The sequence below is a fragment of the Thalassophryne amazonica genome, chromosome 21 (assembly GCF_902500255.1).
Source record: "Thalassophryne amazonica chromosome 21, fThaAma1.1, whole genome shotgun sequence".
NCBI classification, from domain to species: domain Eukaryota; kingdom Metazoa; phylum Chordata; class Actinopteri; order Batrachoidiformes; family Batrachoididae; genus Thalassophryne; species Thalassophryne amazonica.
In genome coordinates, this window is record NC_047123.1 from 30,165,201 (window position 1) to 30,192,601 (window position 27,401).

The window sequence follows — 27,401 nt, forward strand, 5'->3', positions numbered from 1 at the left end:
GCAACCCTCCCGTCCTGTGACTTGGCAAAATTTCCTGTGTATTTGTTTTGTAAATTATTCTGTAAATTGTGTCGGTAGCATGGCCCAGAGTCACCCCTTGAGTCTGGTCTGCTTGAGGTTTCTTCCTCAAATCATCAGAGGGAGTTTTTCCTTACCACTGTCACCTGTCTGCTTGCTGTGGGGGTTGGTAAGGTTAGACCTTACTTGTGTGAAGCGCCTTGAGGCAACTTTGTTGTGATTTGGTGCTATAAAAATGAAAATAAATTGAAATAAATTTTGTCTCTCCCATATTTATACATTTCTCTCACACATGCACAACACTGCCTGTATTTTGTGGATCAACCACAGAAATATGTCTTAAAATAGCAGTGCAGTACAGTTTGAGAAGTAATTACAAATTGGGATCTCGACCTTTACTGTAGGTCATTCTGTTATTGTCTGATGAGGATCGTGTGTCACTTATCAGGAGTCCAGACAGATGCAGAACAATGAAGAGGCACTGATGTGCTTCTACTATGCAAATGCAGCATTTCTGGTTTTCCAGTTATCATATGACTATAATGAAGTCACCACAATCAATTAAACATTTATTTGTGCTGCTGCAACATTATAGAGCACTGGCTTTGCTTTCTGAGCATCTTCACAGTGCGCAAAATGTGCACTGAGGGACTGCTCACCTCCATCCTGAGCGCTGAGGACGTTGAGGGCAAAGAGCATGGCATTAGAGAACGTGGTGGCTTCCTCCTTGCTGGCAAAGTTGAGGCCGTAGACCTGTCTAGCATCCCGCCATTGGTGGAAGGTCGGGGTGGCCTGGTTATACTTGAGACCCTTCACTATGGAGTAGTTGATAACCACCTGTGAGAGAGGACAGTGAACGTAAAACTGCAAACATTTGACTGATTTTTCTCAATAAAAAGGTCCTATAAATTATTTTGTGCCACTAGATGTCACACTTAAAGCACCAGCATCTCAATTACCAGCTCCCCCCACTTGTTTTATTTATTTATTTAATTCAGCAAGGCGTTACCAAGCAACGTAGTTTGTTAGTGGGAGTAATTCCTGGAAAGTCGCTATTTTCCAGCATCTTCAATACACAGCATGATGTGGCACATGCACTAAATGCGCAAGTGTGGCCAATTCATGAAAACAAGGAACAGAAAAGCTCTTATTACAACACACAGAGGGAGTGTTGCTTTATTTTCTGTGCAGGACCCCCATTAGACCACCAAATAACTGATGTCAGGAATATTAATGTTTAAAATGTCACTGATTGGACCTTGAAATTCAATGGCTTGCCCATGTCTGTTTTACATCAGGTCTTGTGCATTTGAACATAAAGTAGCCAACATGTACTTGATACTTTCCTACCACAAGTATTCTCCAGGAAATCCTCCTACAGCGTTGCTTTGTGTGTTACTTCAAAAAGAAGAACTACAGTTCCAACACAAACAGCTTGAATGTTGTGTATGTTGCAATCTTCCTGCTGCAGGATGAAATTCACTGAGATTTCCCCACATGGCAGCATGCGGACATTACCTGCTGGTCCTGCAGTTTGACGCCCACCACTCTGAAGGTGTTGTTGGCAGTGTTGTGGTAGATGTTGATGCGGCTGAATCCCTGCTGTCCGGGTTTGATCGGCACCCACTTTTTACTGGTGTCATCGTAGACCATGACTGAGGCCCGCGCCTGGCAGATACTCTGCTCGCTAGGAATAAAACAGGCGGAGTTCAGCATGTGCAGAAAAAAAACAAAACAAAAAACAAAACCCTAAATATGCAGTTCAACAATCAATTAATTTAGTGCTCATTCTGGGAATGATTATGATAATCATATGATATGATAATCATGGCATGCATATAATACACCTTCATTTAGCTTCAGTCCAGTTCATCATTTTTCACATTTTCTAAGGTGCTCAGGTTTAACGTGTCAGATTTATCCGAATAAATTGTCACCTGGGTGCATCTGAAGTTACCATTGTATGTTGAAAAATTGTAAAACACCAAAAACACCAAAATGGAAGATGTGGCTGCAAAAAGAAAGTAAACAATTATGGAATTCTTTTTGGTGCAGAAAGAACGATGCTGACCAGATGGCACTTTATAAAGACTTGCACTGCAGAGTCATTTTTCCGCTACAAAAATAAGGAAGAGAAAATATACCCCATTTAAAATAAATAAATCACTAATTCTACAATGCTTCATTCTTTTCCAATAGAGCTACTCAAGCAATCTGGTGAAAGTTTCTGTATTTTTTTTTCCCCCTTTGCTATGCTGTATAACCCAAACACCCTAAAGTAAAATAAAGGATTTATTTTTTGCTTCTGTGGTGGTCTGGTGTTCCTGAACCATGTGTTTCATGAATCATCAAAATAGTAGGAATGTTGGGAAAGTGTAGTGGACACGGACCCACAACAGGGGGCGTAAATGAACGGACAATGGAAGGAGTCAAATTATAACACTTTACTGGTGTGAATGTCACAACCAAACACAGCAGAATCAGAATGTGCAACAGTCACTTAATAAAAGGTGTCGTGTGGGGCAGGCTCAACGATAGGAGACGCCCGTTCTGGAAACGAACCGGAACCACACGATTCCAACGCCACCCGAACCCGAGGAATACTGGAGCCGCCAAGAGTCCCGGAGGTCCCCAGGTGGCCACCTTCCTGGCGTGTCGGATCTGGTACTGCTGGCAGAAAGCAAAAGACAGTCAAGGGTGGGTGTGTGAACACCCGTAACAATGGTGGGAATGCCACCTCCACCTCTCACTCAGCGCGTTTGCAGCGGTCTCAGCTGAAAAGGAGCGCCGTCTTGCACAGCCTCCTGAAAAACGACCGGTGTCTCCTGCAAACACTCACAATAATAGATTTATCGATCTCACAAAAGGGGCTGAGAGTATTACCTCCAGATGAAGATGATATCTCGGCAGTTTGGTGGAGGTGTCTTCCTGCTTTTATACCAGATGTGTTGATTAGTGACAGCTGTCACGGATGATGGGTGACAGCTGTCACCACGGCTTGTTCCTGAGGCGGCAGCGCCCTCTCGTGCCTGAAGCCCGCACTTCAGGCAGGGCGGCCTTCTGGTGGTGGGCCAGCAGTACCTCCTCTTCTGGCAGCCCACACAACAGGACCCCCCCCCTCAACGGGCGCCTCCTGGCGCCCGACCAGAGCTTGTCCGGGTGGCGACGATAGAAATCGGCCAGGAGGGCCGGGTCCAGGATGAAGGCTCCTCTTCACCCAGGAGCGTTCTTCGGGTCCATACCCCTCCCAGTCCACCAAATACTGGAAACCCCGGCCCATTCGACGGACGTCCAAAAGCCGGCGAACTGTCCAAGCCGGCTCCCCGTCGATAATACGGGCAGGAGGCGGCGCCGGACCGGGTGCACAGAGGGGTGAGGTGTGATGCGGTTTTACCCTGGAGACATGAAAGACCGATGGATCCGCAGTGAGGCCGGGAGTTGGAGCCTCACTGCGGTAGGACTGAGGACCTTGAGGATGGGGAAGGGTCCAATGAAGCGGTCCTTCAATTTGGGGGACTTGACCTGGAGGGAATGTCCTTGGTGGAAAGCCACACCTCCTGCCCGGGCTGGTAAGTAGGGGCCGGGGACCGTCGACGGTCTGCATGGGCTTTAGCCCTCGTCCCGAGCCCTCACAAGGCCGAACGGGCGGTGCGCCACACCCGACGGCATCTCCGCAGGTGGGCCTGGACCGAGGCACACCGACCTCTCCCTCCCCACAGGAAACAAAGGGGGCTGGTATCCCAGACACACCGAATGGGGAGAGGCCGGTGGCAGAGGACACCTGGCTGTTATGAGCGTACTCGTCCAAGGCCAGATGTTCCACTCCAAGCCGTCGGGTGTGCGGGAGGTCGTGCACCGAGGGCCTGCTCCAACTCCTGGTTTGGCCCGTTCGACCTGTCCGTTAGTCTGCGGGTTGATACCCAGACGAGAGGCTTACAGTGGCCCCCAGTCCCGGCAGAAACTTCTCCACACCTGTGAGGAGAACTGGGGACCGCGATCCGAAACGAGTCTGTTGGTATCCCACTGCAGCCGGACAACATGAGTGGACGAGGAGATCCGCCGTCCTCCTGGGCCGACGGGAGCTTCGGGAGGGCCACGAAGTGGGCCGCCTTGGAGAAACGGTCCACTATCGTGAGGATGGTGGTGTGCCCCCCGGGACGGCGGGAGGCCCGTGACAAAATCCAGACCGATGTGGGACCAGGGGCGGTGAGGGCACAGGAAGTGGCTGTAGAAGTCCCTGTGCCTTCTGGTGGTCAGCCTTGCCCCTGGCGCAGGTGGTGCAGGCCTGGATGTAAGCCCGGACATCAGTCTCCAGGGACGCCCACCAGAAGCGCTGCCGGACCACTGCCCACGGTCCTACGCACCCCTGGGTGGCAGGAGAGTTTGGACCCGTGACAGAAGTCCAGGACGGCAGCCCTGGCCTCTGGTGGGGACCGTATAGTTCCTGTTTCGTCGGTCCTGTTCCGGGATCCGGGCTCCGTGCCAGGGCCTCCCGACGGTCTTCTCCACGTCCCAGGTCCAGAGCAGCCACGATATGGTGGACTCCGGGAGAATGGGTTCCGGTGGATCCGACAGCTCGGTCTTGACTTCCTGTTCATGCACCCGGGACAGGGCATCCGATCTTTGGTTTTTGGTCCCGGGGCGGTAGGTGATCCGGAAGTCAAACGGCCGAAAAACAGTGACCAGCGGGCTTGCCTGGGGTTCAGTCGCTTGGCGGTCCTGATATACTCCAGGTTCCGGTGGTCAGTGAAAACCGTGAAAGGCACCGACGCTCCCTCCAGCAGGTGTCTCCACTCCTCAAGGGCCTCTTTCACCGCAAGGAGCTCTCGATTGCCCACGTCATAGTTCCGCTCTGCTGGGGTCAACCTGCGGGAAAAATAGGCACACAGGTGACGAACCTTATCGGTTTCTCCGCTCTGGGATAGCACGGCTCCTATCCCCGAGTCAGAGGCGTCCACTTCAACCACGAACTGGCGAGCAGGATCGGGCTGCACCAAGACCGGTGCAGTCGAGAACCGGGCGTTGCAACTCCCTAAACGCGGCTTCGCACCGATTTCGACCAGGTGAAGGGAACTTTTGGTGAGGTCAGGGCCGTCAGGGGGCTAACAACCTACTATACCCCTTAATGAACTCCTGTAGAAATTTGCGAAGCCGAGGAACTGTTTGCAGCTTCCTACGGCTTGTCGTTTGGGCCAGTCTCTCACCGCTGCGACCCTTGGCCGGATCCGGGGCGACGGAGTTGGAGGAGATGATAAACCCCAGGAAGGACAAAGAAGTGCGGTGAAACTCACACTTCTCGCCCTTCACAAACAACCGGTTCTCCAACAACCGCTGCAGGACCTGACGTACATGCCGCACATGGGTCTCAGGGTCCGGAGAAAAGATGAGTATATCATCCAGGTATACGAAGACAAATTGGTGCAGGAAGTCCCGCAAGACGTCATTAACCAAAGCTTGGAACGTCGCGGGGGCGTTAGTGAGGCCGAACGGCATGACCAGGTACTCAAAATGACCTAACGGGGTGTTAAATGCCGTCTTCCATTCGTCTCCCTTCCGGATCCGAACTAGGTGGTATGCGTTCCTAAGATCCAACTTTGTGAAGATTTTGGCTCCATGAAGGGGGGTGAACACTGAATCCAACAAAGGCAACGGGTATCGGTTGCGAACCGTGATCTCGTTCAGCCCCCGATAATCAATGCATGGACGAAGACCGCCATCTTTTTTTCCCACGAAAAAGAAACCCGCTCCATCGGAGAGGTGGAGTTACGGATCAGGCCCGGCAGCTAAGGAGTCCGGATGTAGGTCTCCATCGATTCGCGCTCAGGGTCGGGAGAGGTTGTACAGCCTGCTGGACAGGAACTCCACGCCTGGCAACAAATCGACGGCACAATCATATGGACGGTGCGGGGGAAGAGTGAGTGCCCGATCCTTGCTAAAAACGTCAGCAAGATCGTGGTACTCAACCGGCACCGCCGACAGATTGGGGGGTACTTGGACCTGCTCCTTCGCCTGGGAACCGGGAGGAACCGAGGATCCCAAACACCTCCGATGGCAGGTTTCGCTCCACTGTACCACCACCCGGACGGCCAATCAATCCGGGGATTGTGTTTCAACATCCAGGGGAACCCCAGAATCACACGGGAGGTAGAAGGAGTCACAAAAAACTCAATCTCCTCCCTATGATTCCCCGACACTACCAGAGTTACTGGTGGTGTCTTGTGTGTGAGTAAAGGGAGTAGGGTGCCATCTAGTGCTCGCACCTGCAATGGTGTAGGTAGCGCCACCAGAGGGAGCCCTACCTCCCTGGCCCATCTGCTGTCTAACAGATTCCCTTCTGACCCTGTGTCTACCAGTGCTGGGGCCTGAAGGGTTAAATCCCCACTAAGGATTGTAACTGGGAGTCGTGCGGCAATATGTGTGTGTCCCACGTGAAGTTTTTGGCCCACCCTAAGCCCAGTCTCTAGGGGCGGGCGTTGGTGTTTAACCGTTCGGGGCAATCGCTCAATTGATGCTCCATTGAGCCACAAACAAAACACGCCCCGCGTGGAAACCTCCTCTGTCTATTAGGTGGTCTAAATGTGGCCCTGCTCATGTCCATAGCTTCGTCAACAGGGGGAGCTGTCGCCCCACGGGACGTAGAGGCCAGGGAGCGTGGGAAGGGCGGACCCTTCTTGGACCCGGAAGGAAGAGGGACGGCGCGCGCCCGGCCACGTCCTTCGTCTCGTTCCCGACGGCGTTCCTCCAACCGATTGTCTAACCGTATAACGAGATCAATAAGCCCATCTAATTCCCGCGGTTCATCCTTGGCCACTAGGTGCTCCTTTAGGACTGACGACAGTCCGTTTACAAAGGCGGCGCGGAGCGCAGCGTTATTCCAGCTGGACCTCGCAGCCGCGATGCGGAAGTCGACTGCATAAGCGGCTGCGCTCCGGCGTCCCTGTCTCATCGACAGCAGCACAGTTGAAGCGTCTCTCTCCCCTGTTAGGGTGATCAAACACAGTTCTGAACTCCCTCACAAACCCAGTGTACGTGTGAAGGAGCCGTGAATTTTGCTCCCAAGCGCTGTAGCCCAAGCGCGTGCCTCTCCCCGAAGCAGAGTGATCACATAGCTAATTTGCTTGCGTCTGACGCGTACATGACGGGACGTTGTGCGAAGACGAGCGAACACTGCATAAGAAAGTCCGCGCACGTCTCCACACAACCTCCGTATGGCTCAGGAGGGCTTATGTATGCTTCAGGGGATGGTGGGAGGGGTTGTTGGACCACCACTGGAACATTAATATCTAGCACAGGATCGACAGGAGGAGGAGCTGCAGCAGCGCCCTGAGCGCTCGCCGCCACTTGCGCGGGAGAGAGCCTCCACCCTGCGGTTCAGGAGGATGTTTGCTCGGCTATTTGATCCATTCGAGCCGGTGAGAATATGCTGTAGCTCACCAATCACGCCTCTTGCAGATGCCTGCGCTCCCTGCTCTCCCATTGGTTGTTCAACAACCTGGTGACGCCCCTCGGAGTCCATGACGCTGGCCGAGATATCCTGTTGGGAAAGTGTAGTGACACGGACCCACAACAGGGGGCGTAAATGAACGGACAATGGAAGGAGTCAAATTATAACACTTTACTGGTGTGAATGTCACAACCAAACACAGCAGAATCAGAATGTGCAACAGTCAATTAATAAAAGGTGTCGTGTGGGCAGGCTTGACGATAGGAGACGCCCGTCTGGAAACGAACCGGAACCACACGATTTCCACCGCCACCCGAACCCGAGGAATACTGGAGCCGCCAAGTCCCGGAGTCCCCAGGTGGCCACCTTCCCGGCGTGTCGGATCTGGTACTGCTGGCAGAAAGCAAAAGACAGTCAAAGGGTGGGTGTGTGAACACCCAGTAACAATGGTGGGAATGCCACCTCCACCTCTCACTCAGCGCGTTTGCAGCGGTCTCAGCTGAACGGAGTGCCGTCTTGCACAGCCTCCTCAAAAACGACCGGTTCTCCTGCAAACACTCACAATAATAGATTTATCGATCTCACAAAAGGGGCTGAGAGTATTACCTTCAGATGAAGATGATATCTCGGCAGTTTGGTGGAGGTGTCTTCCTGCTTTTATACCAGATGTGTTGATTAGTGACAGCTGTCACGGATGATGGGTGACAGCTGTCACCACAGCTTGTTCCTGAGGCGGCAGCGCCCTCTCGTGCCTGAAGCCCGCACTTCAGGCAGGGCGCCTTCTGGTGGTGGGCCAGCAGTACCTCCTCTTCTGGCAGCCCACACAACAAGGAAAAGAAAAAATAAAGGCCCCCTGACACTTGCACAACTTTTATGCACGCATGTCGTCGTGACGATCCCACCCGTTGTGTTCCCTGCTGGATGTCGTTCTTTGTTCCACTGGTTGCCATGCGCTGTGTGCTGGATACTGCGTATATGAAATAATTATTTTGTAATGGATTAATAATTTTCTCTGTGAATTGTCTGTTGAAAACAGGTCTAATCACTTCCTGAAGCACAAAGGAGCACACCAGCCAGAGCTGTTTTGTTGCGCGGGCTGAACGAGCTGGAGAAAGCATTTGGAGCCATCTAAAATGGTAATTATTTGTCATGTTAATAACCCTTTTTTAAACAGGCGCCGACGCGCCTCTCACGTTCAGTCTACACCCGTTAAAGAAGAGTTTACTCTCCTGCATGACACAAGGTGTGCAAGTGCGTACAAGTGTCAGGGGGCCTTAACAGCATAACAAAAGAATGCCTGTTTCTTCACATTTGAGATAACTCAGCTGTCTTATCTTGGGTTACATTAACAATCTAATCCAAGTGCTTTTCCAGCATCTGTTGGTGTTCTTAACAATCAGGTTGAGAGTCCATCATTGTCCTGATGTGCCAAACAGTGACACAGACGTGTGTTAACAGCAATGCCCCTTTTTGAGAGTGGTCATTTATGACCTTCTCAGATGGGGTTTAAACATGTGCTGAATCATTGCAGGTCACAGAAAGAAAACACACAAACGCGCAGAGAAGAAACATAGGGGAAAAACTGACTTGCAAATGAGAGTAACAAGAAGTGATCCATTTGTATCCGCCTGCTTGCCAAATTAAAATTAGTGGATCAACACCTGAGGCAGAGTGAAATCACCGCATCAGAAGGAAAAATCAGAGAAGAACCAGCTTGAAAATGTAGAGACAGCATCAACTTGCTGCTTTCTTCATAAATCAATCAAAATCATCCAATTTTTCTCCATCATTTTCTTTAAAATCAAAATTCAACACTTGTTAAAAACATTTGCACACAGGACCAGGAACCCATGAGCAAACTGAATAAGGAACACTTATTTTAAGCAGGAGGTACAAAATAACTTTATCCCAGGTTGAAGCACTTTGCAGCTTGGATCTATGCACACTTGGAATGAACCAGAGAACCAGCAGGGCGGCAACGTTTTTCATTTATTTTATTTAACTTGATGACACTGTTAATTTTTAAAAAGGCAGCTGGTGCTGAAAATGGCATCTAAAACCTAGCAGCATAAATAAATGAGGTTCTTCTGCAAAAAAGAGACCGGAGCAGATAAGAAGTGAGTGAGTGCAGATAAAGAAAGATGGCAGCTGTGACGGAGAGGAACAAGAAAAGTTTCTCCTGACGGACAGTTATGAGACACATGCAGACACAGGATGTTACACGCCACACCTGTTAAAAATTCACAACAAATCTGCAGGATGCAATAAATCAGATCCTTTTGAATTTGCCTCAACAGCATCATTCACCCACCCACCCACACACACACACACACAGCATCATGCACTCAGACACTCAAAATGAAATCATGCTTGAGCTGTCCTCAACCTGTCCAATGGATGCTGCAGAACAGTCGAGTCTACAGGGATATATATAAATATATAGACGAGGAAATCTCGAGAGCTGCTCAGAAATTTCTAATCACTTCTTGGGGAAAAAACCTAAAACCAAACTCTCTTCTGCTCTCCTGTCTTGAGTCCCACACTCCTGACATTTATGATCCAAGAACAGCGATTAAAATTTCAACCCTCTGTCTCTCTGAATGTCACGAGAGGCTGATCACAGGCGGCGATGATGAGCGACTGGGTTCAACACAATCTTCTGAAGCAAAAAGCATGAAAAAGCAATGCAGAATCAGCAATCTGCTGCAGCACTTCTCTGATGCTCAGCTCTCAGTCTGCTGACTGCGAGGAACTTAAAAGCAAATGATCAGCGTGTTGTCTAAACTCAAGGCAGCTAGAAACTGTTGAGATTTCAAATGACTTAAATGATATTTTATTTTTATATAAGAAACCTACTGCATGAATCCCAGTGTGATTTATGGCTGTAAGTACTGTGAGGCTGTAGGTTCTTTTGCATGAACGTGTTAATTGCTCTGTGTGGTTGTCAGAGGTCAGATTAATGAGGTTTTGCAGTGATGAGAAGATGAATTATTCATCCACACCATGGAAAGTTTGCAGGGTTACATACTGGGAAGTGGAGACAGAGAAAACAAGCGATGTCCCCCACCTGTAAAAGCATTCATATGATTAAAGTGTTTCAAACTGGTGTACGCATTCTGGTGATGTGGCTTTGAATGTGACCTACACAGAGGTCACATGGGTCACAGCTCATGTGGTAACTCCTCCAAGATTTAGGTCTAGAGAGCACATACATCTGATATCAAAGTGATAACTGGAAGCACTGATGGATTATTGTGGGGATGGTTCAAAATAACCCTTTTTTAACAGGTCACAAGGGTCACAGAAGTCACATAGGTCATAAAGCGATCAAGAACCAACTCATCCATCATGCTAACGTAGATATCTCGAGGTTAAACGCAAAATGTGCATTGGGCACGTGCGTGATAATTCATAGGAATATGCACAAAACATCATGCTTAGTTTTTAGTATCACACAAAAAACATCAGAATCCTTTGAAACTGGACAAAATGTGTGGTGTGAGATTTTTTTCATAGATATCCAATATGGCGGAAGTTGACATCAATGGATCAGTGAACTCTCCTTGACCAGATATACCCAATAGTAAAAATTTGTGAAAATATACCATATAGTGCAAAGGTTGCATCTGTAAAAACCTTTCTGAATCTGACCTGTTGGTGGCGCTGGATTGCTGGAGGTTAAAGGTGGGAAAAATTGTGATACTCATGATATTGCGACATTTGATTTTACGATGGCTACGCTAGCCAAACATGTGGAGGCCAAGTAGCTGTAACAATTAAGCAGACATTGGCCCACCCCAATAAACTATTTATTTTTTACCACATTACATCAAGCAGAGTTTGCAGTTGACTTAACAAAATGATTTGATTATTTAATTACCAAATACGCAATATCCTGAAAAAACAAAAAAGGGGAAAAAACAAACAAAAAACCCCTCCAAAATATGATTTGCATTGCTTTTGTAAGTATGACTTATGACATACAGCCTCTAGAAGTGTATTATTTAATTTTCTTAAAAAAACCTATATAATTGCAATATTTGTAGTGTCGAATGTATCGTAATACGTATTGTATCGAGAGACAAGTGTATCGTCCCAGCCCTACTGGAGGTGCAGAGACCTGATTTAAAGACGGGACTGTCCACAGTAGATGTGTTGAATTCCACAGCTTTTTACCACATGGGTATAAGTGTTGCACTTTTCTGTATCCTCTGTCACTGTTGGTCAGCGGGTGGGTCGGGGGTTGGAATACTACACTGATTTTAGAAACGAAGATGTAACGACATTGGACGAAACAGAAAGCTTATACCATGTAAGAAATGTTCGAAATGGTAAAGTCACTATAAAGATTTATTCCTGTTGACAGGTGCGTCCTCACATCGCTGCTGGATGATGAAAGCAGCTGCTCACACCTGGACCTCTTCTCTAACCAGGAGCATCAAAATGATTTGTTCCCCTGCTTCTATTTCTGGGATGTCTGCTGTAAATTCACTCTGTAAGAATCACATCTCTGATGAATAATGAAAAGCGCAACAGTTGCTGACTGACAGAGCAGAGAAAACGCTTCATCTCCGCGAGGAAAGAAATACTGGATGTCGCGGAGTCACTTCAGTCCATCATTACTTCTGTCAAGGAGGTTACGTTGTCACTGACGTTTGTCTAATTTTAAGAAGATTTTTTACTCCCAATTTGTCAGCCATATCTCCGTAACATTTGGTGGAACCATCAATCTTAAAAAGGGGAAGAAACCCTTGAATTTTTATGATCTGCGGGTTTGGAGGGCATCTTTTACATGGGGATCAAGCTGCTTATGAACACGTCGGTCAGATGACTAAATTTAACTCATTGATAAAAGCTTAAGTGAAAAATCCTTCTATTTAGGTCAAATAGTGCACACGTGTCACTTATATAAGAGACAAATCACATGCTGAAGCATGAAGCATAATTAGAACTTTGATGATCATCACTCTCTTTGATGCATTGCCAAAAGAGAGACGGAGGTGGAAGTTAAATTTAGCAGAAGAACTGCTAAGGTAATGATATTTTTGCAGGAGAAATGGGATCACACTGATGGCTGCAGGACTGCTGCAGCTGAATTATACTCCTTTTTCTTCCTTTTTTCCCCTGTATGCTCTGAAGTATGAATGCATTCGTAGCCACCGGTGCGATGTCAAATCCGGCACTTAACAACCAAAATCTTAGTAGCAGTAGCCATTGGGAATCTTGGGTGTATTTTTGGCATTCGTGACTTAATGGGTCCCATCTCGAGGATCTAGGGCACATGGTGTAAAATGCACAATGCAAATCCATTTATGGTGATAGTGCAGGCACACAAACTGGGGTACTATGTGCAAAGCATTTGGGTTTATCCACTTCATTATTCATAGGTGTGTTGTAGTTCAATCGTAATATTAACCTATCTGAGTGGCACCTGCCATCACCTTAAAGCAGGAATGCAAAAGTGGTAAGATGTCTGGCGCATTAATGGATTAGCACCAACCTGTTAGAGAAAATCTGCAGACAGTGGCCACCAAAGCTCCCTGTGGTGACACATTGAAGCAGTCGAGTGAAGTTTTGTTCACCATGAGTGTTTAATTTTATTTCATTTAATGGTTGTTTTCAATTCACTTTGTTGTGCGCATTATGGCCGATGTGTGTGTTGGGGAAAGGGGCTGGTGTGTGTGTGTGAGAGGATGGCGAGGTTTTCAACACCAGTTAACTTTTCAACTACACATCATTACAATGGAAAATGTACATATTCTTGATGCAACAGCTTTAAACATGACTGCATATTAACATATTATTTATCACTTGCATCACTTGAACAGTAGACTTTTAAAATGAGTTTTTTCCTTCCTCCATCCACTCAAGTTTATTTTTTCTGACAGTGGCCATAACACACCATCATAGGTCTGTAAGGTGCCTCCGAGTGTCCCACCCTTTAAATAAACAAACAGTTCTGGACTTCAGACCAGGTTTTGGTGGTCAGAAGCGCAAATACTTTCTGGTGACGGATGATATTAGCGCACCTTTGCAGTGTCTCATTACACCTCATGCTCATGGATGCACAAGATGAGCTCAAGTGTAATTGGTATTGACAGAAAAAGTGCACTAGCATGAAAACGACAACCACGTTGAATGCGCAATGACACCTGTGTTACAATGTGCCGGGTGCAAGCCATATGATTTCTCTGCTGCTCTGCCTCGTGTGAACACACTTTTCTAAGTAGTTAGCTATGAGCGTTTGCATATGTCACTCGTGGTCTAGGTTTTAGTGTAATCAGTGTTGACAGTGGGCATCGTGTTGGGCTCAGCCTCCGTCCACACTGCAGACAGGCAGCAGAACTTACATGAGCCTGCAGACATCACAACATTAACACTTCTGTGGTGTTCCAGTTTCTTGTGTCTTCACAACAGAGACACGTTCCCATAATAGAAACACTGCCAAACACACATCTGTATGCAAATCTGCTCACATGCACACTCAATATTTGCTGCATTCACGTTTAAGCAAATAAATAAATAATAAACTTCAGTTTAATGTACAACATAAACCAGCACAATTTGTGGTCACTGACTAAATTTGCAGACAGTGCAACCATACAAGTCACCACAAGGTTCAGACATCTGAAATTTAACAGTTAAAAAAAAAAAAAACGTTTGCACGTCGTTATTCTTTAAATTAGCTTATCAATATGTGATAGTGTCAAACTACATATATTCTGAATATAAAGTGTCTTAACAACCATTCTTGAATTATGGCTGTTGACTGACATAAATTAACCTAAATGTATGTGTAATCCTCACAATACTTAAATTTTTACCACAAATTTTTACCTTTGAAAAAATTTCAAGGTGTAAGTCTGGTTAGAAGTGGCATTTCATAAGCTCAAAAAATATAGATCAAAAGTGCTTTTCAATGATAAAATCAAATCTGCAATTGCCTAAATCCGTAATATGTAACAGATGTGGATCAAACTGTTCATTGAGAGTGCTAGTTTACACCTCATCGTTACAAATGGGAGTTACTGAGGCACTTTTGACTGAGATAAAATGCAAAATGGCTTTTCAATATTAAATTCAAATGTCCACAAAATCTACAATCCGGATCAGATCTGGATCAAACTTTGTCGGGTGATAGTGAGTGCCAGTCTGCACCTCAGTTTCAAATATGAGAGTGATTGGGGCACGTTTGTTCAAGATATAATGTAAAATATACATTATATGGGGTTTTCAATGTTAAATTTAAATTGCCACAAAATCTGTAATCTGGATTAGATCGAGATCAAACTTTGTCAGTTGATACAGGATACAATCCTACAGAACGCTCTCAAATATGAAAGAAAGCTGATCTTTTCTGACAGTTATGAATTTTTAAAAATTTGTTCAGTTTTAAAGGATAGTAATTTTTCCAATTTTCCAAGATTTTTCCAGACTTTGACCTATGACACTGAAAACGGAATCAGTTCTTGCATATCAGGATTTGAATACTCTGTAAAAAAATTCATAATGAAATTTTGTGGGTTACAGGCTGTTCACAAACAGAGAAACAGTGAAAAGCGCATACTAGATATGATAGAAGGTCTAGAGGTTAGAATGGTGGGCTTATGAGCAGAGGATCCTCTGTGGAACTCTCTGTTATACAGGATAATCAGTAAGGTGCCCTTGAGCAAATTCCCTAATCCCCAATTTTCTCTCAGTCTGCAGTGGAGAGCCTTGCATGGTGTATGGATGAACATGTAAATATGAGGCAACACTGTGAAGAGCTTTGAGTTTCTGCATCGGATGCAAAAATAAAATTTACCATTTATCAACCACCTGCTTTGCATAAATTTACCCTCTCGTTCTGTGTTTTACGGTGAGCTGGAACCAACATGCTGACAGCAGGCTGCAGCAGCTGCCATCAGGAGATCAAAATATCCTCAGCTGATTTGATGGATTAGCCTGTGCAGAGATGCTACTGAAGCCAGTGCAAGATGTTAATACACAGTAACCCTTCCGATAACAAGTCAGTGGGGGAAGACAAAGTGAACCGTGTCCAGAAAGACCAGAGCATTCACATTTCCACTGTGTGTGATGCTATTCAGATATAAAACAGAGGCTACAAAATGCATCTTTAGGTTTGTAAAACCAAGTGTTATTTGAGCGCGGTGGTGTACAGCGGCAGAATTATGGACTAGAGACCTGACATCTCTCTTTTATAAATAATATTTAATCACTGTGGAAGATGGTCCTGCATGAGCCACCCTCCAATGACAGGACCCTTGATGCTCTGCTGTAGTTTCTTCTTTCGATGATGAGATAAGGCTGCAGACAGCTTCCCCACCATCCCCTTCATAATGGAAGACAGCAGCACATTACTCTCACACAGAGTGTGGAAACGAGAAATCTACTTGTCTGAAGTCATAAGATCGATGGACAAAGGTGTTGGATGATGATGATACCTTTGTAGGAGAACAAAACTCCACGTCTTTAGGGTTCTGGTGCTTCCCATCTTAGTTACTTGTATGAGTCGGACACTAACCAGTAACTTAAGGCAACAACACAATGTCTTTAGTAGAGAAGCTTGAATCTTCGACTGGACTGGGTTGCTTGACGCAAGGACGTTTCACTTCAAAGCGCAGAAGCTTCCTCAGCTAAAATTCTTGCTCTGGTAGTCTGACTTCTGTCTTGAGAGAAGAACTCTTGTCTACACGGGTCAAGACAGAAGTCAGACTACCAGAGCAAGAATTTTAGCTGAGGAAGCTTCTGCACTTTGAAGTGAAACGTCCTCGCATCAAGCAACCCAGTCTAGTTGAAGATTCAAGCTTCTCTACTATGGAAACCACTTGGACAACTGAAAGCCTTCACAGAAATATCAAGTCTCATCAGAGGATTCTTGGTTATCGCTGGAATGACTTGATGTAACACAAGCAGTTACTTAGTGAGACGCAGATGAGGCATATCACTTGCGTGGGGAGGGAACGTAAGTGACAACTTTTTTTTTTAGCCATCAGACATATTGGTCATGATCCAGTATGTAGATGCCTCAGCTTTGAGGACACCAGGGGATAGAAACGGCCAAGGGGACACCCATGTTTCATCTTGTTGCAACAGATTACTACTGCAATTACTTTAAAGAGGTGGAGATGGATTGGTTCTTTGCCTGGGTGGTTGCCATCCATAAACAATGGTGGTCCCATGGTGTGGTGAATACAGCAACCTGCAGCACCTTTGTGTACTCCCAGACATGGCGACTTGACATTTTAGCTACAATATTTCTGATCTGAAACCACCCCTCCCACGTACCTGGAACCACCACTGTCATCGCTTAATGCTTCAATGTACATCTTTTATTTTTATTTATTTATTTTGCCAAGCACAGAAAACCCAGTTCTTTTTTCCTGCATGTTAGCAAAGCGGCAATAAAAAGGGTATCGTTTTCACTGTCATGAGTGTGTGAGACTGTGGACAAGATAACTAAAAACTGACTGGACAGATTTCTTTCAAACTTGGTGGGAATATTATTTAGATAGCCATCTAGAGGTGAATAGGTTTTAGTTTGGTGAAAACGCAAGGAAAACATTGTCTGACAAGCATCTTTTTTGTATATCTTAACAACCAATAAGCCTAGATGGATGTTCTAAGGCATATATCGATCAGCAAAATATTCCTGATTGATTGGTCGTTATAACAAAGTCTTACATACTCATAAACACAACTACAGGCACATGTACGAGTATATTTACATCATGGCGTGCAGAGTGTGCTGCCCTCTGATGCCTTTTATTTTATTCTGGAATAATGGATGTTTTCTCTAGGATCTTTAAAGGTGACAGTTTGATGCATGCTGATGAAACTGGCGCAAGCATGCTGTGGCTTATTTGCAAACCAAATCATTCTCCTTTGAGGTTTGTTGTGCTCATTAGCAAAAACAACAGTCTTGTTCACTTCACCTCGATACGATCACCACACACACTGCAGCAGTGACCTTGAGACTCCAGACTAAGATTTAGCTCCATCATACTTGGCTAACGTTACCGCCTGATGTTTCTGCAGACTACAACACAAAGCCTCGACTAACACGTGCTCCAAGCTTCATCACCTTCATCCTGTTTGTCACTATCGCCCATCATCTTTTATGAATTAGCGGGTGCAAATCACGACTGCCAAGTCAAAATATTCGATCACCTTGAAGGCATGGAGAGAGATATATATATTTTTTTATGTGGTGGTTCGGTAGTGATGAAAGAGGATAAGACAGGGTGACAGAAAGTATCTTTGTGTGCTGAAGCCAGCTGCTGAGGAGGAACAGCCAAATCCCAAGCGTTAGCTGGCAGAACAATTCTCACCACAAACTGTTTGTCTTTTTTTCCCAACTCTTCAACAAAATGCTCTCTGTTTTGGGCGACACCAGGAAAATGATGGAGAATCCCCAATCTGAAAACCAGCCAAAAATACTGCACAATGAAACCTCTTGTATGCATGCATGCATGCATGCAGGATGTGTCTGTGTATTTAGACTCGTACTGTGCGTGCCTATGAGCATCAACTGAATGAAACATCAAAGCTGTGCTATAAAACAGAAGAACAACTGACAGCTTAAACATTTATAAGCGTGCCAGTGCAGAACAACATTAGCGATGAGCCTGAACTGGAGCTAAAGCTCAGAAATTCAGAGAAAATGAGATAAACTGCACTAAAACTGTCACTGCAATCCAACCGCTGGGGCCAGTTGGCAACATGATGAGCTACTTTAGTTAAATGCTATTAATTTCCGCTCCCAAATGAAAGTCTAAACATTCATCAGCTGTCAGAGTGCGTCAGTGAAGATGCTCAAATTCGGCCCACTGTGGAATCGGTGAAAGTACAGCTCGCTGGGCGCGTGAAAAAAGTGAGAAAATAATATGCTCCAGCAGGAGAGAGAAAACATGAGGCGAGTCAAGCTGCAGGAGTGATAGCAAACCATCAGCACCACATCACACTAAATGTTTGTCATCTGTCAGCGATAACACCAGGATCCTAACAATATCCATCCTTACTGAGCAAGTTAAAAATATGTTCATAAATAGGAGATCTTGTGTCCAAGAAAACCCAGCTGTTTGATGTTCAGAAGCCACTGAATCTGATGCAAAAATCTAATTAAGTGTTTTAAATAATATAATTTTTAAAAAAGGACTATTTTTTTCAAAAATATAATTGCTTAAAGCTCAAACGGCTGATCTCCCCACCCCCACGCCTCAAAATCCTAGCTATGCCCCTGGATTTTAGCTGGACAACATTCAAGTGGGTTCATTTGTTTAAATGTAACTTTGAACTCATCAAACCAATAAAAATACTGTATAAACTGCTGCAAGATGTTTATAAGAGGCACTCCTTCAGAAACATTCAAGCTGAATCACAGCAAAAGGCCACTGTTTTGTGGTTGAACAATCATGAAGGCAATGGCCTTTGAAAGGACTCTAATTTAAACATCTGACACAAAAATGTAATGTTACCATCCACATGTTTGCAGACTATAAATCAGTGGTCAGCTATTACTGAATATAACTTGCAGTGTGTGTGTGTGTGTGTGCATGCACATGTATCTGTCTGTGGGTCAAAAAAAAAAAAAATTATATATATATATATATATATATATATATATATATATATATATATATATATATATAAAATCACACAACGAGCCTGGAACCATGTTTATCCATGTTCCTGTGAAAAATGGTCCAGAAACGTAAACTGTCAGGATGGCTTGCAGACTGGTTACATAAGCAGCTTGTCTGCTTGCGTATTTGAGGTTTGGTGGTTAAAAAGCGGGTGGTGGGGGAAGAGGAGGTGGAAAAATGTGAGGCAGGAAGAGCAAGAAGAAGCAGAAGCAACAGGAGAGAGAAAAATGGGTCTACAATGACAGCAAACCTTCAAAACAGACTAATTCAAAGTATAAACCAAAAAGTCCGACTTAAAATGGAAAAAAATCTAAAAATAAATGACCTCCAGTTGGTTTACAAGTGTTTTTGTTTGGAATTCAAGTTCACTCAATCACTCTGTCCTACAGAGAAGAAACACAACACCGAAAAGCACAAATGTTCTGTCTTACAAAAGACACAGTAGATATGCGTATTGTGCAGAAATATCTTATTGGGGATGGAAAACTGGTTGTAATTTATAAATTACCATTGCAAATAAAATTCTGATCTATTTTATACTAACTGGCTCTTAACACAAACTTGTTTGGACAGTAAGATCTAACAGAAGCCCCTCCAACAGACACAGTGAGCAAACGTTATATTATTTAAGTGGTTTGGTCTTTGCCCATCACAAATACAGATCTGAACCACCAACAGTCCAAACAGTTCATGAAGCATTTCTGCATTTTTGGTTTGATTCTGTCTGAAGGTTTCTGAAGAGCTTGCAGGGATGAGGTTTTATTTACTGCTGCTCCACATGATCACGTCCAGAATTTAAGAGTTTGCTCAAGCTGGAACAGGAATGCTGAGACACCGAAAAGACCCAGCGGTAGCAAATCTTGTTGGGCTAGTGGAAAGAGACATCGAGGGGTTTAATGTGTGGGCAACAGGAAGATCAGGTACTCTCAGGTTTTACAATGGGCCAATAAACTCGTGCCTTATTAAGGGTGTTGGATGAGAAACGCTGGCTTGAGATTAATTTAAGTGGTGTGTGTTTGTGATTGTGGTTTTGAGCCACATATTTAATTTACGAAGTCATAAAAGCAAGATGTAACATCAGCAAAATGGGTGGTACACATCGTCTCAGGAAGTGAAATGCTGTTTTATGTTGGATGAATTCTTCCATCAGTCACCGTGAGGTTCACCCCAAAATTATTCTTGATTGTCTCAGAGAAAACTTCATTCTGGATAATTAACAATGAAGTGAGAACTGTGTGTAACCTTGCTATTAGGAGAGTCAGAACTGTGATATTTCCACGCCTTCACTCGGTGCTTTTTGTCTTTGCAAAGACGTCTAAATCCTCCGACATAACAGAAGCATCAGCTGAGAAGATGCATGATCAATGGAGCCCCAATGAGACTGCTGCCACAAACAAACATGTTAATCTGCTGTGAACTCGGTGTAACCCCCACACACAGCTGTGATTCAGTTCCTGCAGATGAGACTTGAATCCTGAAGGCGTGTGCAGCTCTCGCCTTAAAGGACACTTCACATGTAGCACCAAAGGCATCCATTAAGGAGCCAGACATTCCTGTCTAATTCCTTTATTGTGGAAATTTTGAGCCCGGCTCAGCGTGCGCTTGTTAGAATGTATAATAAAACATCCAGTGCCTCAGGTCATCCACGTATACAGTCAATTGAAGCACCACTGTAAACCCTGTTGGCTTTAGCTTCTGAGTGAGTAAGGCTGCGTGCCAACAGGTTCATGATTCTTAACAAATAATTAGAATAATAATAACCTAAAGTTGAGTTTGAGGTGGTCAAACTGCACATTAAATCAAGAAAGCAGGGCAAAAATAGACTCAGATACACAAGTGGAATGGACATAGTTGAAGGTGTCTAATAGATCTTACTGTGGACCGAAAGTAATGATGCCTCCCCCCATATTAGCAAGTTTAACTACAAGGTTATTACAAAAAAAGGTGCCTTAGCACTTAGAACCTCACACTGTAAAACACTGATTGAACAGTGACCCATTTAAAAAAATAAAAATAAAGAAATAAGACAAAGACACCCATTTTCACAAGGCTTCTTGCCCATCTCAACATGCATGATTGAAATACAGTGCATCCAGAAAGTATTCCCAGCGCCGCACTTTTTCCATACTGTATATTGCAGCCTTTTTTCAAAATGGATGAAATAAAAATTTTCCCCTCAAAATTCTACACACAATAACCCATAATGACAATATGAAAAAGTTTTTTTTTTTCTTTAGATTTTTGCAAATTCATTTGAAAAAAAAAAAAAAAAAAAAAACCCAACAACAACTAAGAAATCACCTGTACATAAGTATTCACAGCCTTTGCCATGAAGCTCAAAATTGAGCTAAGGTGCATCCTGTTTCCACTGATCATCTTTGAGATGTTTCTACCGCTTAATTGGAGTCCACCTGGGTTAAAATCAGTTGATTGGACAGGATTTAGAAAGGCGCACATCTGTCTACATATAAGGTCCCACAGTTGACAGTGCATGTCAGAGCACAAACCAAGCATGAAGTCAAAGGAATTGTCCGTAGGCCTCTAAAACAGGATAGTCTCAGAAACATTTCTGCTGCTTTGAAGGTCCTAATGACCTCCATCATCCATAAATAAATAAATGGAAGAAGTTTGGATCCACCAGAACTCTTCCTACAGCTGGCCGCCTGTCTAAACTGAGCGATTGCGCCTTATTCAAGGAGGTGACCAAGAACCCGATGGTCACTATGTCAGAGGTCCAGCATTCCTCTGTTTACAGAGGAGAACCTTCCAGAAGGACAACCATCTCTGCAGCAATCCACCAATCAGGTCTGTATGGTAGAGTGGCCAGACAGAAGCCACTCCTTAGTAAAAGGCACATGGCAGCCCACTTGGAGTTTGCCTAAAGGCATCTGAAGGACTCTCAGACCATAAGAAACAAAATTCTTTGGTCTGATGAGACAAAGATTGAACTCTTTGGTGTGAATGCCTTGGGGCATCGGCAGTTTATGTAAGTCAATTTTCCGTTTTATGGACAATAAAGTTTTATCTTATCAAGTTTGGAGGAAACCAGGCACCATCCCTACAGTGAAGCATGGTGGTAGCAGCATCATGCTGTGGAGATGTTTTTCAGCAGCAGGAACTGGGAGACTAGTCAGGATTGAGGGAAAGATGAATGTAGCAATGTACTGAGACATCCTGGATGAAAACCTGCTCCAGAGCGCCCTTAACCTCAGACTGGGGTGATGGTTCATCTTTCAGCAGGACAATAACCCCAAGCACACAGCCAAGATATCAAAAGAGTGGCTTCAGGACAACTCTGTGAATGTCCTTGAGTGGCCCAGCCAGAGCCCAGACCTGAATCTGAACATCTCTGAAGAGATCTCAAAAACGGCTGTGCACCGACGCTCCCCATCTAACCTGATGGAGCTTGAGAGGTGCTGCAAAGAGGAATGGGCAAAACTGCCAAGCTTGTGGCTTCATATTCAAGAAGATGTGAGGCTGTAATTGCCGCCAAAGGTGCATCAACAAAGTACTGAGCAAAGGATGTGGATACTTAGGTACATGTGACTTCTTAGTTTTTATTTTAATAAATTTGCAAAAAACACTTTTCATGTTGTCATTATGGGGTGTTGTGAGTACAATTTTGAGGGAAAAAATTAATGCACTCCACCCTCACAGGGTGTATTAATTAGCCCCAAAAACAATGCGGGGTGGCCCTCCGGTGTTGCCACAGCCTGGCACTCTATATAACCTCTAACTGATAAATGTCTTACATGGTGGCAATGCCTTATTTGAATGTCCACCTTTACAACAAGGAAGAAATGGCAGGAAATGATTTGGTATGTCTAGTTGCAAGCCAGAAAAAGCTACAGAGACATGAAAGAGATCTGAGAATCAGTCAGCCACCACGAAGGGAGCTTAAAAAAAAATGCACGCATCTACATTTGGCACAGGGAGAAAAGGTCCCCAGCAAAGAGAAGATTGCAGGTGAAACGTTAATCACATTAGCTAAAAACAGGGGTCTTAATCAAATTTCATGGGGTGCCACTAGCCAGGTTGTTATGACAGTTTTGAAACGGTCTCAAAGACAAAAAGACAACAGGAGTGGATGTGAGAAGGGGAACAGAGGGAGAGAAGGGTGAGGCGGTGGCCTGAGGCTGTGCTCTCTCTTCCCTTGACTCCATTTAACTGCTGCTACTGTGCAGCTTCCCACAAAGACGCACAAATGTTTGCATGAGGTTTAACAGCTGAGCATTTGCTGAAGGCATTAGGTTAAGTGATCTCGTCTGCATCTAAAACTGTCATTTGAAAATGACATTTTAATGGCAAACATTTTATCAGACACGCTTGCTATTTGCAAAGTAACACATCTATTTGTGACTTCAATGACCCAGAATATTCACACAGTCCCAACAGTACCTTCTCTTGCATCGTTATATTTGACATGGGTAGCAGAAGCTGCCATTAATCTGTCAGAATACAGAACACTGAGTAAATAATGCCGACAATTGATCTGTTGGAATCCAGAGAAACAGACGTGCATCATCTCAAGGCAGCATTTTACAACACAGCAGCTTTTAGATTTACATGAAAAGGAATGAGCTGAGGGGGAAATTTATATTCTATTGTTTCATGGGTGGAGGTCAGAAATTCCAAAGACATCTTGATTTAATATGAGGTTCATAAAATGGAGAAAAGACCAGTCATTTCTACATGAACCTTTTTCCTTTTTTAAATAATGGTACATCACAGTCACATATCCCTGCTATTTGACTTGGAACCCTTTGAGGTAAACTCATCTGTAACGTTATCTCTGTGTTTTGGACATCTGACACCCTTGAGAATCTCACTCCACTGGCTAAAAACAGAAACAACAGCTTTGGATTTCTGGTCAACTTCTAAGATCTAAGCAATTAGTTTAAATGAAGTACGAAGAGTGTACTGCTTTGTGATTCATAAAGGATTAATACGTATGTTTTAGAAAATCCCAATCATGAATCCATTAAAATTCAGTGGAGTCCATACCTCCAGGTTGTTAACGTGGCAACCCATAAACGATAACTGATAATATTTTGTCGTCCGACACTTGCTAGATGGTTAGTTAATATCTGGATGATGGTGGATTAGGATCAGGTGTGGTTTCCACGGATGCAAATGCACCACTTCCAACTGAGGTGCAGTGGTTACCAAGGCCACAGCTGCTTGTTAAATTTTGTGGCCAAAGAACCTCCAAAACACTGAGGTGATCTGGTCTGACAAAGTAACGCAAACAATCAAAAAAAATTAGCAACAACAGTAACATCTACTATATTGCGCAGAATAACAATTGTGCCATGTTTAAAATTTGTTCACAATATTGTAATCCTATTTTTTTTTACTTTTTCATTGTGACACAGAACTTGATAGCATTGAAAAATTGGTAATATTTGCTCTTTTACATTTTTAAATACAGACCAACTTCAGAGCATCTGTAGGAGGTTTCATTTCTTCTTCTCTCCATTCAGTTAATATTTCACACTGAATAATCACGTATGCATGTATGTGTGTATTTGACTACATACATATTCTGTTTCTATATGTGCTTCTAAAGGATGGACCACTGCTGGTTGCCATGGTTATCTGGCTGTACTGGGCGAGTTCCCTTCAGTGACTATAGATTCCAAGATGGCGCTAATATTTCTCCTCCACAATGTGCCAAACCAAAACCCCACCCTCAAACCTGTTTTCTTTTGTGAAACTCACACTGGCTCCACCTTTCTCCTCAATCACCACTTCAGTCTTCCATCCTTCTTCCCTATTTTATCATGCAATTTTCTCCAGTTTTGGCAGACAGTAGTTCTTTCTAACGATATGATTTCCCCCCCCCTCACTGTAGTTGAACCAGTAGGTTTTCTGAAGTGGTGCTGTGCCCACCAGGAGCGAAAGATCTCAAGACTCCTTTGGTGCCATCAGTGAATACTTCAAGGCCGTGACAGTGACACACTGCAGCCACATAATAAAGCTGCTGCAGCAGGGAGCCCCGGCCACGCTCAAAGCTTCTTAGTGTGGCGGAAACTCTGAAAGCTGCACTAATCAGAGCTGTTAGAGGAGGAATTGACAAATATATCACACAGCAGATTACCAGAAGATCTCAAAATAATGCATGTACATACAAGCCCAAAAAGGCCTAAGTAAAGCTTGAGGTGGAAAGAAAAATACTTTCTCCAAATAGTCAGTTGAACAACAGTAGTTCTTTAAGAACTGATCTTCTAAATTGAATTTAAATGGCCCCTAATAACAGAAAGTGGCTTTAATCAGTTAAAACTAAAAACAGTCCGTCTAAGAGCAGATGGCTCAGACTGCTTTTAATTTTCCCTATGTGATTTGGCTCAGTGGTAGAGTTTTTATCCTCCAACCAAAGGGTGAGGACATTAAATCTGTTACTCCTTTCTGTCTGTCTGTGTCCTTGAGCAAGACAAACTCAAAATTGCTCCATTTTGAGGATGTAGTTAAAATCTACAGCTGTGTCTACAGGTGGTCCCAGGATGTACAAATCCCAACATGGTTGATGGCAAAGCTACTCTTACACCAGGCAGAGTTTGGCGGCGTAATAGGCCGAGCACACCTCAGCTGATTTCCCCAAAAAGCTCTTCCGAGCGCTGCATCTTCCCAAGCCACTCAGGAAGGTTTTATTCGCTCGCCCCTGGCTCCAGATGGTCAGGTGCAACTTGAAACACCACCAAGCAAACTTGGGTGTGCATGCTCGTCCTCAACTCTTGATATCTTGGGGTAATTATTTTCTTGCTTCGCCTTAAAATTAAGATGTTGAGGTGCGTCGAACCTGCAACACATCATAACGAGACTATAAACAGCAGACGTGAAAATATTCACCCAGCTTGAAACCACATGATGATGGAAAATGGCATGGCATTGTGGTGTCAGACCAAGAGGAATGTGCAAAGTCAAAGTTGGATTTATACTGGCGATATGTAGCTGCCAAAAACAAAAAAATACTTGGTGGTTTTTAACTTTTGGTTCAGAAGAAAAACTAAGTAACTTGCAAGAATCTTCTAAGGGTTCTGAGAAATCAGTCATACGAGTATACAACCATTTTCTGACATTTTACAGATTATCGATGAATCAATTAATTTGTAAATAAAATAACAGATTAATCATTAATCAAAATAATCATTTGCTGCAGCCCCAAACAGCATCAGGTCTGAGTTTTTGCATGGCAAAATGAAATTGAATGAAACGGCTCGGCAGCACAATCACATTTCAAACAGACAAAGAGCAGGGAAGCTGTTGCTTATCTGAGCATGCGTTCTAAAGTGCTCTGCAACCATGACGGCAGGCGTCGGCTGTGGATGCAACAAGGCACCCTGAGCGCTCGCACTGTTCATTGCAGAAGAGTCGCAAGACAAGAAAGAGAGGGAGCACAGATCACAAACACAGAACAAAGAGTCACAGAGGCAGGCGGCACCAGGCCACAGAGCCTGGGGAGCAAATACAACAGAACTGCAGCACTGTTACCTCCTCCGTCTGAACTTGGCAAACGCCTTTGTAGGCCATTATTGCTCGCTGCTTCCCCCAGGAACCTTTACACTTTCTGCACATTAGCATGCAGTACCATCCCCCTGCAAGGGCTTCTAGTGCCGCTCATCATACACAGAAATGCCTCCTGTGCTGCAGCAGCAGCTGGTGATCTGTTCTGGTGTTATTATGAAATTGTCAGACAAAGCTACAAGGCAGACGATAGCGACTACAACAAATGGACTCCACCTTTCTGAGCATTCCTACATCTTGTCGCCTACCTGACTTTGAACTCTGTGAGCTGCGGTTGAGCCCCCGGTTCTGCACAGTAGATCTGGGGGAAGTAGAATCGGTGAGACTGTAGGTTGACATCCATGGTGCCTGATTACAAAAATTTTTTAAAAAGTCTTTGTCTCAGCTGCTTTGTCTTCTGGTGTGGTCACCTTCGCCAATCTAGAATTTCCTCACTGACAGTTTTGCTAAAGATCAGGATTTAACAGCAGCAGCATCCACAGTCCCCTCTCTGAATGCTTGCAGGCCCAGAGCGCTACCACCGGCGAGGCATCCCCCTCCTCTTCATCTCCTCTGCGCACGGAATACTCAATCACCTCCGCCGCCCGGCCCCGAACAGACACACTAACCTATTTCCCACTGTACAGTCAGCAAGTGGCCGCGCAGAACAAAGATGACTCCAGCAAACGACGCCGCCTCCTCCAGAGGGATGCACACAAAAAAATACTCCCGTGTCTCCAGTCACCAGTTCATCCTTTAGCTTGGGGAGAACAAAAGCAGCAAAATTAAGG

General features: G+C 44.6%; 1 protein-coding gene across 1 annotated transcript; it reads right to left on the minus strand.

Annotated features, from left to right (window-relative positions):
- Positions 1 to 579: 579 nt before the first annotated feature.
- LOC117502775 (ena/VASP-like protein) lies at positions 580 to 27,401 on the minus strand. The gene is made up of 3 exons (XM_034161890.1): positions 26,880 to 27,401; positions 1,537 to 1,705; positions 580 to 855 (listed from the first exon to the last, which is right to left on the minus strand). Exons 1-3 carry the CDS (start codon positions 26,972 to 26,974, stop codon positions 580 to 582), a joined length of 540 nt encoding a protein of 179 aa, XP_034017781.1. The 5' UTR covers positions 26,975 to 27,401.